At 43.9% G+C, this 11851-nt stretch overlaps 1 protein-coding gene across 1 annotated transcript; it reads left to right on the top strand.

The window, feature by feature from the left end:
* The first annotated feature begins 3041 nt into the window (after nucleotides 1-3041).
* LOC108785700 (general transcription factor IIE subunit 1-like) lies at nucleotides 3042-10622 on the top strand. The gene is made up of 4 exons (XM_018554824.1): nucleotides 3042-3489; nucleotides 5679-5880; nucleotides 6926-7149; nucleotides 10237-10622. The coding sequence occupies exons 1-4, from the start codon at nucleotides 3042-3044 to the stop codon at nucleotides 10620-10622; spliced, it is 1260 nt and encodes a 419-aa protein (XP_018410326.1).
* The last annotated feature ends 1229 nt before the right edge of the window (nucleotides 10623-11851 follow it).

Raw genomic sequence — 11851 nt, forward strand, 5'->3', positions numbered from 1 at the left:
CTGGTTTGTGGCATGCTCAGGAGACAAATGCCGAACGAGCGGGGGTGCGCATGCGCACACTGCCCGTTCAGCATTGCGGTCATCGGAAGCCCGCCCCTCCGCGGGGCGGGCTAGAAATTAAAGTAACATAAAAAATGGGAAAAAAAATGGGAAAAAAAATGTTTAAGTCCCCCACCCCCCAGATACACACGCGTCGGAGCGCCTACGTGCGCAAAATGACAATTGTGCTGCACATGTTACATATCACCTCGAACGTCGCAGTGAGAGCAATAATGCCATTTTTCTGCTGATACAGCAACGCATCCGTGCTTTCTTTCCTCCCCGCTGGGCGCTGCTCTGTGTCACAGCGGGGAGGATAGAAAGTGAAAACCGGCCGAGCGCTGCGGGAGGAGAGTGCTTTGTTTGTGGGGGGGGAGGGGGCCCAAATAAAAATCTTGCACCAGGGCCCTTTGTTCCTTAGGTCAACCACTGATTCCATAGCAACTAATTAGGTCATTACACTGACAAAATGAGGATCATATATGAGGTGATTGCACTACCATTCTGTCCCAAACAGAATCAGAGACATATATCCAAATTGACACACCCAGAAGCAAGTTTTCAGCAACAGAATGGGAACAACCCTTTTATGGCTCACAGAGAGATTTAGAAGTTCTATGGACTGAGTCAGTAAACCATAAGCAGGGTTCAAAATGTCAGGCCCTGAGCTACTAGCTAGGCCTTAAGAGTTACTCGCCACCAGTTGCCCCCCCTCACCCCTACCCTGCCCCGGCCTTAACTCCGCCAGGTCAGCGGTGTGACAGAGGTCAGCAATGTACAGAGGCCAGTAATGTAACGCACAGTACAGAGGTCAGTAATGTAACGCACAGAGGTCAGCGGTGTACGGCAGAAAGAACAGGGACTTACAATGCACATAGCTGATCTGCCCTCTTCCTCTCCTGGTGCTGGTGGTGGTACTGGTGCGGGGGGTGACAGAGATGTATCCTTCAGGTCTCACGCTGCAGAACCTTCCAGCCGGCCAATAGCAGCTGCAGTCCTCCTCCCAGCCTATGAAAGCTGAGGTGGGTGGAGGGAACTGCAGGTGGCCGGAGTGAAGGGAAGACAGCCAAACTGACTCTTCTCCTCCCTCGCCGCTCTGTAGCTGCAGTGGCCGTGGAGGAGAAGAATAATCAGTGCGTCTGTCTTCCCTTCACTCCGGCCACAGAAGATAGAACTAAACAACCGATTAGTTTCACCCCCGCTGATCCTGCCGGCCGAACCCCTTCCCCAGATGAATTTCCACTCACCCTCACGCAATTTTCACTCGCCAATTGCGAGGGGGCGAGTTAAAATTTTGACCCCTGCCATAGGTACATAGGACACCAGGGGAGGCAGGTGAGGCAGAGCCTCACCTAGTATTATGGACTAAAAAGCTGTCAGCTTCAAGTGTGAAGTTGACAGCTTTTTCCCCATTCATATCGGCTTCTATCAGGTTACACAGCAGGGAGAGCCTCCCCACTGTGTAACCTGTCATGGATGGAGCACTGCCTGTTAATTACAGGTGGTTCTGCATCCTGTTTTTGAAAGCTAGTTAGGTTACACAGCAGCGGGCTTCCCCACTGCTTGTGTAACCTAACTTTGTGAGGCAAGAACTGTCACAGCCTCTACACTGTTTTAGAGGCGTGAGCTCTGTAGATGGTTTGGACCAATGGCAAAGCGCCATTTGTCCAAGCTGTCCAATCAAAAAAACGAAAAAAGAAACACTGAGGACATCGATCTTGATGCCTCACCTGTGACGAGCAAGTGAGGGACAGGGAGACTCCTCCCTGTCTCCTCCCTCCACAAATAGCTTGGTTACTGAGTTGGGGGTGGGGCTTCTGTGGAATGGGGGGGGGGTTTTGGTGGAAGGGGATGGGGATTCGGTGGGATGGGGGCAGGGCTGGGGAATGCCTCATCCAGCACAGAAGGCACCGCACGTCACTGTAGTACACTATGCCACCAATGAACCTCCACAGGTTCACTATGCAGAAGTGCAAGCTTGACTGGATTATCCAGCAAAATGGACAGTAATTCTAGTAGTATTCTAGTGTGAATAAGCCCTTGCTCATGCTCTGGAGCCCAGGATGATATAATACTGGTATTAGGTCAGTTAACTGGGAAATACTCATCCTGGTGGCATTTATTCCTACAAATCTTCCTTCTATTATTATTCAGTTAGAAAGGTACAGCATATAGATGAGTATTGTTAAGCATGGAAAGTTTAGGTGTGTTGGGTAATTTGTGACCATCCTCTTGGGGTATTCAGTTCTCAGGTGCAGGCTGGTCTCTTGTATTTTTGTTTTGGAATTGAGTCGGATCTTGGTTAGTTACATTAGACCGGTGCAGATCTCTAACAAACGGGCTGAGAACATTGCCAATAGAGCAAAGTTAAACCAGCGCTACGTAATACAGTCTATAATAATGCTGACCAGTGGGTGAGCATGTGGGATGAAAAAGAGGTCTTCTGAGCAATTGATTCCCCTGAAGTCCTAACTCATGACCAGATTCATATGAAAGTACTGATGACAGAGATGTTTTGTGTTATAGAGTTTAAACTTTACCCTGCACAATAGTGATGTTAAAGGAGATACTGTGGAGGTTTGCAGCTCATTGTGTGTATATGTCTTTGTGGATGCAGTGAGGGTGTTTAAAAGCCTTAGGTAGCCATGTATCTTACACTGACATATTGCAGACCTAGCTGAATGATGCAAAGCGCTGAAATCATTAATGCTCCTGAGCTCATTACATCTGTTTGCAGCATGGCTTTTGACAGAATACTCTTCAGGGAATTCATTGATATGATACACTGCCAATGATTTTCCCTTCCATAACTGAGCTCACAAATCACAGCATATATTTTGATATTGCTTGTCCTCTTAGTTGAATTTATAGTTGTGTTCGTGCTTTACCCCCATCATAGGTTGAAGTTAGTTACTTGATCTAGTAGAAAGCCTCAGTCATACTGCATGGTATAGCGTTTTGTGTTTTGCACCTACAGAAATACATGATTTGGTCCATTCACCATGGCGGATCAAGACACCATGACAGAAGTGCCCGCTGCCCTGAAGAGACTTGCCAAGTACATGGTTCGAGGGTTCTATGGCCTTGAGTACTCCCTGACCCTGGATGTGCTCATCAGGTACCCCTGTGTCAAAGAGGAGGACATTGCTCTGCTCCTCAAGTTTGAAAAGAAGCAGCTTCGAACCATCCTGCAAACACTGAAGGGGGATAAGATCGTCAAGTGTCGTATGCGTGTCCAGACTGGGCCAAATGGGAAGAGCACCAAACATAACTATTACTATATCAACTACAAGGTGCTTGTAGATGTGATTAAATATAAACTTGATCATGTTCGCCGCAAGATCGAGTCTGATGAGAGGGAGTCCACCAACAGAGCTTCTTTTAAGTGCCCTGGATGCCACAGCACCTACTCTGACCTGGAAGTGAACCAATTATTTGACCCATTTACAGGTATGAGTTATGTTTCCAATCTAATGTATGATTCTGTAATTAGTCTGCATAACATTGAAAATGTGTGCATCTAAAAAAGTTGTCATGTTTAACTGTTGTCAGGTACAAATGACTGGTAACCAATAGAGATGAAACAAGTCGATTTGTGTACAAGGATATATTTACCACAGGGTAGTTGTTTGACAGTTCCTAGGACAGCAGAGAAAAATGCGGTAGTACAAAAGCACAACATATACAATTTGATTTTGTTTTCTTTTATGTTCTGCTCAATTCTAGAGAATTGTGGGTAACCAAATGGCACACAAGAAGGGAGTACAGGTACTAGAACTGGAGTCATAAGACTCTCTGTAGCTCAAGCCATATACAGCCGTCCCCTTTTTTTGTTTATAGTGTCTTGGTCGGTGGGCTGCACAGAATAAGAGGAGCTCTGCATATAAAGCAGACAGCTCAAGTTGTGCAGTTAAAATCAGCCCCCATGACTGGGAACAAGGAGCCTGCACATAAGATTACATGTCTAACATTATCTCTGATGCTTGTGGAACAGAACAGGATAACTAATAGAACTATGAAGGAAAACAATATAAAGTAAACCTTTCCAAAGAGAATTACAGGGGCTGCTATTGCTGACCTTCTTCTGGAAATGATGGTTGCGTGGCTAGTATACTAACCTTTTTGGCTTCAACTGTTTGTCACTGACCTGGAACAAATATGAGAATCCCAAAAAAATAAAAGAAAGGTCAGAAGACCTTATATACATACTTGTTCTGGGTCCTATGGTTTATATACTAAAGCCAGATAGCTAGATTGTCAGACTGTCACACAAAATGAGGGACAGAATGAGAGGTCATCACTGGCAACCTACATGATTCTCTCAGGAAAGATTTTCCTTAAGGTCCCCACACACCTTACGATAATCGCGGGAAATCCCGCGATCGTACGATTATCGTAAGGTGTGTGGAAGCCGTGCGACCTCTACTACTGTAAGGTCGCACGACTTTTAACTTATGGACATGTTCGAAAACCCGCCGAGCATCGTACGATGTTCGGCGGGTCTGTAGCATTTTCGTAAGATAAAAGCCGGACGGGCCGGTGTGCGCATGCGTACACAGCCCGTTCGGCATTGCGGTCATCGGAAGCCCGCCCCTCAGGGGGCGTGGCTTGCGATAATCGCAAGTACGATCTGCCTATGCAAGATAGGCAGAGCGTATGTTTTTTTAAAGTACCTTACAACCATCGCAAGACAAAAGTCTTGCGATGGTTGTAAGGTGTGTGCCCAGCCTTACGGTGTATCTTCACTTTGGTAGCCAAATTGGTGTAACACCTATTTTGAATGTGTTACATGTTCCCATTTACATAGCATAATCTAAAAAAATTATTTAAAAATGCTTCCTGCAGATTAAATTGCTCTTTTTCGGGGTTGGGGTTTCTTCTTGGCTTCTTAAGGGTTAACATTTCTATTTGCTTCTCCTTTTTTATGTAAGGTTAGAAGGGGTTGTGAGGGGCTTCTCCATTGTATGTTAATGAAAAAAACAAAATCCCTTAAATGTCAATCCTAAATCTTTCTATAAGGACAGATCACTGTGAAGTTGCTGAGAGAAAAGAATGGGCCACTTTGAGGGAATCTGGCACTCTGAGGTACCTTGTGACTTTGTCAGGGGTGGCTTTAAATTCTCACACATTGCCATGTATTTTCATGGTATAGGTGAGCTGGCCACCAGCACCATGGAAACACATGATGCTAATCCAGGGTGGGCTGCATCCAGCACCTCCCTGTGCATTCAGAAGAGGACAGAACTGCCCTCTGCATGTCGCTAAAGCCACACTGTGGTGATTATTAGAAGGTAAAACTCTGATGTGGAGCGGGGCACCTGATGAAAAGGGGGGGGGGACTTTTATCTTACATGCCTACTGTGTTGTACTGTATTTATCATTAAGGTTGTTTAATATTAATCTTGAGATATACGAGAACCCTCCTATTTGGATGTGAGACAATGCAGTCAGCATTCTGCTGAATGACTGTTACAGGATGTTATTTAGAGGGTATTTTGTCTTCCAAATTGTATAGTTCGACCTAGAAATATTTTTGTAAAGTGTGTGTGTCTCTAACCTTTCCCAACTCCTTCCAAAAACAATATAAAGTATTAGCTGGAGCCGGGCCTTATTACCATCTGTTATTTGATCAATTGCAGAGCTTTTTCGCTGCACCTATTGCTATCAAGAAGTTGAGGAGGATTTTTCTTCACTACCTAAAAGAGATGCCAGAACACTACTTGCTAAATTTAATGAGCAGATAGAACCAATTTTTCTGCTCCTTCGGGAAACGGAAGATATTGTCCTTCCAAGTGAGCTGCTGGAGCCTCAGCCGACTGATATTCCAGAGCTTGCTGACAGGTCAGTTTGTTAGAGTATTAGGATTGGTTTGGTCTTACCCCATGGCAGTTTGTTAGGAATTGAGACACAGTAATGGTAGCAGATGTTATGTATGGTACAGCACCTCAAAGCATACAATGCAGAGGTACTCTTCCACATGAACAGCTTAATGGTGTTTATATAAATCAGTGCCAGACCTGTAGCTCTGTTGCTGGCAATGAAAAGTGAATAAATGAGGAGTATGAATGTTGGTGGCTGAACATCTTTGTTAATCATTATCTGCTCATCATGTGAGATTATTACTTGAACATTGCAGGCAGCCATTTTTGAGCAGCTACTCCATTCTAGCAATTTACTAGAATCAGGTGAAGTCACTGAGTACTCAGAGAGTACTATGAATATTGTTTTAGATTAACCCCTTAATGTGGCTGCCTCTAAAGTTGTACAAAACGATTTCATTTGCAGCTAAACTCCAGGCAATCAACTAATATACATATATAGAATCTGTTTCTGTTTCTCTTCATCCAGTCCTGAGATTTACACAGCCTATCATATAGCACAGCCAGCCAGGTGACCTGACTTTTCTCTGCTCTGGTTCAGCCAGATCACCTCCCTTGGCTTAGCCTGTGATTGGACAGTGAAGGAGCAGCAACAGGATGATACGGTCATCTCTCTGTTCTTTCCTCCTGCAAGCATTCTCCTTGTCAGCACCCCATCATATTGTGCTCATCTGATTTGGCTCCAAGTACTGCCTCTTTTGCCTCTTCTCTTCCAGTTTGAGTACTGCTGTAGAGGGGATTACAAAAAGTTGCAATCAAGTCAATTTCCGGCATTTATAGTAGTTGCTACTGAAGTACATTTAATATTTTTTTTTATAAATTCATACATGCATTCATTTGTATATTTGTTTAGCTTGCCTAAAGTTCAGCTTTAAGTGTGGGCCACACTTTGTAAGTGTAATTTACTGTCAGTAGCAGAGCTGAATATCATGTGTGTTCAGATGCTAATAAAACTCTAGGTGACTTAGTCCATGATCAGAGCGATAATACAGGCCTATCTACTCTAGCTATGAACAGTCTGCTGCCATTGGCTCTATGGATCTACATGGATGCCAAGGAAGATGGGCCGACAAAAGCTCATCTATGGGTAACATGTATGTCCAGAACATCACTATTAATGTCCATGAAGGAGAACTGAAAAAGGTAAAAGAAAAGAAGGGGAAGGAGCAGCCGGTCTGGATGACAAAGAGTACAGTGCATGAAGTCCCACCAGAATTGAATGCCAGCTTTGGTAAGTACTGGAGTGAGATGTGTGGTGAAGGGACTGGTGGCTGGGAACCACTTTTCCATATGGTGAAAAGATGGGGTAAAGCTGGAATTTAGAGTGACATCCCACCACTTATATCATACATACTTGAGGTGGATCTTAGAATGTGAGTGTTCAACACCTATGGTATAAGGATGGACAATAATCTATAACTCATGCAGTGGGTTGAGGGGAACGGGATTTATCAAGCAAGGCATGGACTGAATCATCAACCTATCCCATATTAATCGAGGACTATCTTATGTAGCAACAGATCTGCAGTCTGTTGAGTCCCCTGTGCCCAGTATCACACGGAATACAATATTTGCTCCACATGTATTTTTTTTTTTAACTTGCAATGACTCATCACACAAATAGAACGACATATGGTCATGTACATGGTTTATATATGTGAAAAGTCACTTCCACCCTGTAAAATGGGACATTTACACATAAATCTGCAATCTCCTGCTAAATCTGTCCCAGGTATTAGCACATGGATTTAAACCTGAACAGCTTTTTTGTGTGTGCCTTGGCTGATAAATTCCCTTTTTACCTAGTTTTTTTTTTTTTTGTATTCTTCTGCATGAAGCAGAAGTGGCAAACTAGAATAAAGTAACTATTCCACATTACTATGCATTTAGGAAGTCATTATTGTGTATAATGATGCTGAACCTTTAAATGGGGGACACCAATGTGGTTGAAAAATAAATACCAAAAATAATGTTATGTTTCACTTCAACAAGAACAGGGCAAAACAACAGGTTTGCTTTTAATCCCCCTTCCCCAGAAGCATATACTTACATTTCCTTAGTTTCCCCACGAATAGGAGCAAGCAAAGGAAGTCCTGTGTAGCACCGGGTTCCTGTAGTGGAAGCCAATATAGATCTGATGACTCCTTGGGGTTGATGTAATAAAATAGGCTGTTTACTTTGCAAGGGAATTTGCACTTTGCAGGGGAAGTTTCCCTTAGCCTAGTGAATGTGATGAAAACGCTCTTTGCAAAGAATACCCAATCATGTCAAGTGAAAATTTAAAAAAAACTGTATTTTTGCTTGCACATGATTTGGTGATGGAAGTCAGCAGAGCTCCACGCCATTCACTAAGCTAACAGGAAACTTCCCCTACAAAGTAAACAGCCGATTTGACTTGAGTAAATGAACCTCCTTGTCTCCCTGTGGCAGCAGTGGGCTAATCACCAAGCACCGATGCTACCACATGAAAGGCAGGGGAGTAAGGCTAGGTTCACACCTGCACGACACCCGGGACGTGCGATCATGTGATAGTGCACACAGCGGTTGCCGCGTGGCCCTATTGATTTCATTGGGGTGACATCCGTGCGGCAATCGCTAAAAGAAAAAGGTACATGTACCTTTGTTTTGCAACACATGATGTGCAGATTTTTTTAGCGCATTCACTTAGCAGTGGGCTACTCCATGTCCGTGCAGCAATCCGCGCAGTTTTGTGCACGATTGTCGCGCAGTGAGGAGTCGCTGCGGTTGGGAACCTAACCTGAGTTGAATGTTCTCCCATATCTAGATGCACTGTGTATATTCTTTCCTCTCCGTGGCTAAATATAAATGGGGGCACTGGCGGAACTACCAGGGTCGCAATTGCGAGCGGGCCCTGGCGTTCCGCATGTTGGGGGGGCCCAGAGAGGAAGCAGAGGGCCCGAATGCTTCCTCATGCCCCCCCCTCCAGATAGCGCCGCTCCATCCCCCGCCGCTCTGCATGTATGAGCGGCTGTGCGGGATAGAGAGGCACCTCTGTGTGTCACTTGTCTGCAGCACATTCTTCAGCTGGGAGAGGACGGACCCTCTTCACTCGGCCGCGCCCCCTGGCCGCCAAAGACGAGGAAGCTGAGCGGCTGTAGGAGTCAGGTAAGTCCGGTGTGGGGGGGAAAGGGGTGGAAGACAAACTAATTTTATATTTATTCACATTATAAAGGGGGAGTGAAGGAAAAGTATGTGCTGATGGGGAGGGAGCATTAAAGAGGAACTTTACCCATATCTTCAAAATAACAACAAAGGCAACTTTAGAAATGTTTAGAAATGACAATCTACAAACTGATAATTCTATATATCTGCAGGTTTTTTATTTTTTGCATACCTCATTTCTGTTTTCTTCCCCAGCCTTCTGACAGTGGCCATATTAACTATGGGCAGATTATTAGATCTCCCTTTACTTCTTGGAACTCTGGCACATGTGACTAGGACATGTGACCATGCACATCATCTCAGGAGAGGAAAATGCCTTTCCCTGAGATCTTGTGAGATTACAGAAGAGATTTCCCAGCAATGCTCAGCTGATATAACCTTCCCAGGATGCAACACTTTGGCACATTACATCATCTGTGCCAAAATTAGAACAGGAAGTGGGGGGGAAAAAGAAATTGTAAGTAAAATATGTTTGTTTAGCTAATAAATGTAAGATTTTGTATCAGCATGCAGAGCTGTATGCTGATGTAATTCCACACTTTAAACCAAACTTGTAGTTTTGCTCTGCGTGACCAAGCACAGGTTTACTATGGATTTGTTCCTGAAGAACTGACTACAGTTTAAAATATTATGTATGCCTAGTTTCCTAAATAGATATTTTCTTACATTTTCTCAAACTGATTTTCCATTTCAAAATGACTTCTTGCGTAGATGATCAGGAGTTCAATTCACACAAGTACGGTTTGATGTTTTCCGTGTGCTATATTTAATTAGCCTATTTTATTGTCCCAAAACACCACATGTGTTGTTTTCATTTAAAACCGACCGTGGGCTTTTAGCTTCACCATCTGTAAATTTACAATGTCATCGAGCTCCTGAGCCTGGTTGTGCTTTTGGAGAATGAGGCACCCTTGCCTATGGTAGGGCCCTTGGCTAGTCATGGTTTTTGGCATACAAATAGCAAGTTGTAACATATATATCATGGGTCTCCAAATTGCACTAGCATTTTAAGGCGTGCTAAAATGGCCTCTTAAGGAATATTACCTCAAGGAATTCTATCACTTAAGGAGCACATTTAGCATATCTTAGGTGTTCAGCTTCTGCTGGTCTTTACTCCTTTCCATTTCTTCCACAGAAACTAATGAGCCAGACATTGATGAAAATGCCAACAAGAAAGACAGTGGCGGTGACAATGAAGTGTTCAGAACTCTTCTAATCCATGAAATGAAATCTGGATCTGGCCCCACGCCAACCCAGACTTCTAAAAGTGATTCAGACAGCGACACTAGTGAATCTGATGATGAGAAAAAGCGCACAAAGCCTGCTCCAATAAACCCCAGTAGCAGCGCAGAGCAGGAGGAGGAAGGAGAAGCTGTAGATCCAGTGGTCATGGTCGGTGGTCAGCCCCATGTGTACAGTGAGGTCAGTCAGAACCCCACACTGGTGTCCTTCATGACGGATGAGGAGAGAGAAGCTTATATCAAAATAGGACAACAAATGTTCCAGTCGGCATTTGAATGATCGTTAATCTGACGTGATATTAGGAAGCCCTAAATAATGCACATTGCAAAATAAAAAAAATGTGCAGCTCTTTTTTTCTTTTTACTTCCATTTTGCTTTTCATGAAGAGTTTCTCAGTGTTTTCCTGCAGAAATATGTTTTGTTGTTTTCATGGGTGTGTGCTGTATGAATAAAATACTGCTGCATATTCTTAGTCTCATTTGTCTATCTGCAGTCTTCTCTGCTGGAAAATCATTTTTCTGATACTTATCAAAAAACTGATTGTCCCCTAGACAAAGAAATCCCTGAAATGGAGCTGGTCCAGTGAACAGGTTACACATAAGTAATAATAAGTAAATTTCAATATTTAATGATAGAAAAACAACATGTATAAACACCCATAACAACAATTAAAATGACTTCCCTTGGATTACCCACATGTAATAGTGCGGGTGATAATCTGCAAGCCACCTAAGTGGCAAAAAGTCACTGATGCAGATACAGTGGCTGTATTTCAGAGATGGATACAAAGTATCAGAGCTTACTCACATTATATGTGGCTCAGAAAGAGGGACAGTCCTGGTTGGATCCCGCAATATTGCATAAGTGAAGTTTTTCAATGGAGCATATCAGTGTGTAGCAATTGGGTTCCAGAGAGTATGCCTCCCTAATAGGGCCAGAGGCTTTATGGGCATCTCTCCCTCCAGCTTCTTGGAACTCTCACTGACCCGCGGGATTCAATTTCCAATCTAGAGAAACATCCAGGGATTGTTTCAAACATATGCGGCCGCACAGTAGGAAGAATTGTGATGGAATCTCCACGGTAGTGTGTCCCAGACACAGTTGGATCAAAAAGCTGTATATAATCAACAGGCAACAGCCCACTCGCTTTCCTCTGTCTCAGCTCAATTCGTGCAGGCTCTGATGCTGCTGTAATATGACTGTGTCCAGACCGGCTTTGCTCCGTCCCCTTGACTAGAAAACAGCAAGATTTTCACTCTCACACAGTCTTGTAAAAGTGCTGAATAGTCAGTTACGGGTATCAAGGGAAGTTGTAGCACACGTTACCCTAATTTTCTGATACTTACCTTAATTTTCCTTTGCCGTCGCCTCCTTGTTTCAGGACAAGAGTAAGTGCCAGGAGGTGGACAGAAATATGGGCCACCATTCCAGAGTTGTTTTGCTCATCCTTTCTTCATTACATAGTGAGTCACACGCCTGGAACATGCATATTATGCATCTCTGTTCCA

This window comes from Nanorana parkeri, unplaced genomic scaffold (assembly GCF_000935625.1).
Source record: "Nanorana parkeri isolate BGI_ZX_2015 unplaced genomic scaffold, ASM93562v1 scaffold174, whole genome shotgun sequence".
Lineage (NCBI taxonomy): Eukaryota > Metazoa > Chordata > Amphibia > Anura > Dicroglossidae > Nanorana > Nanorana parkeri.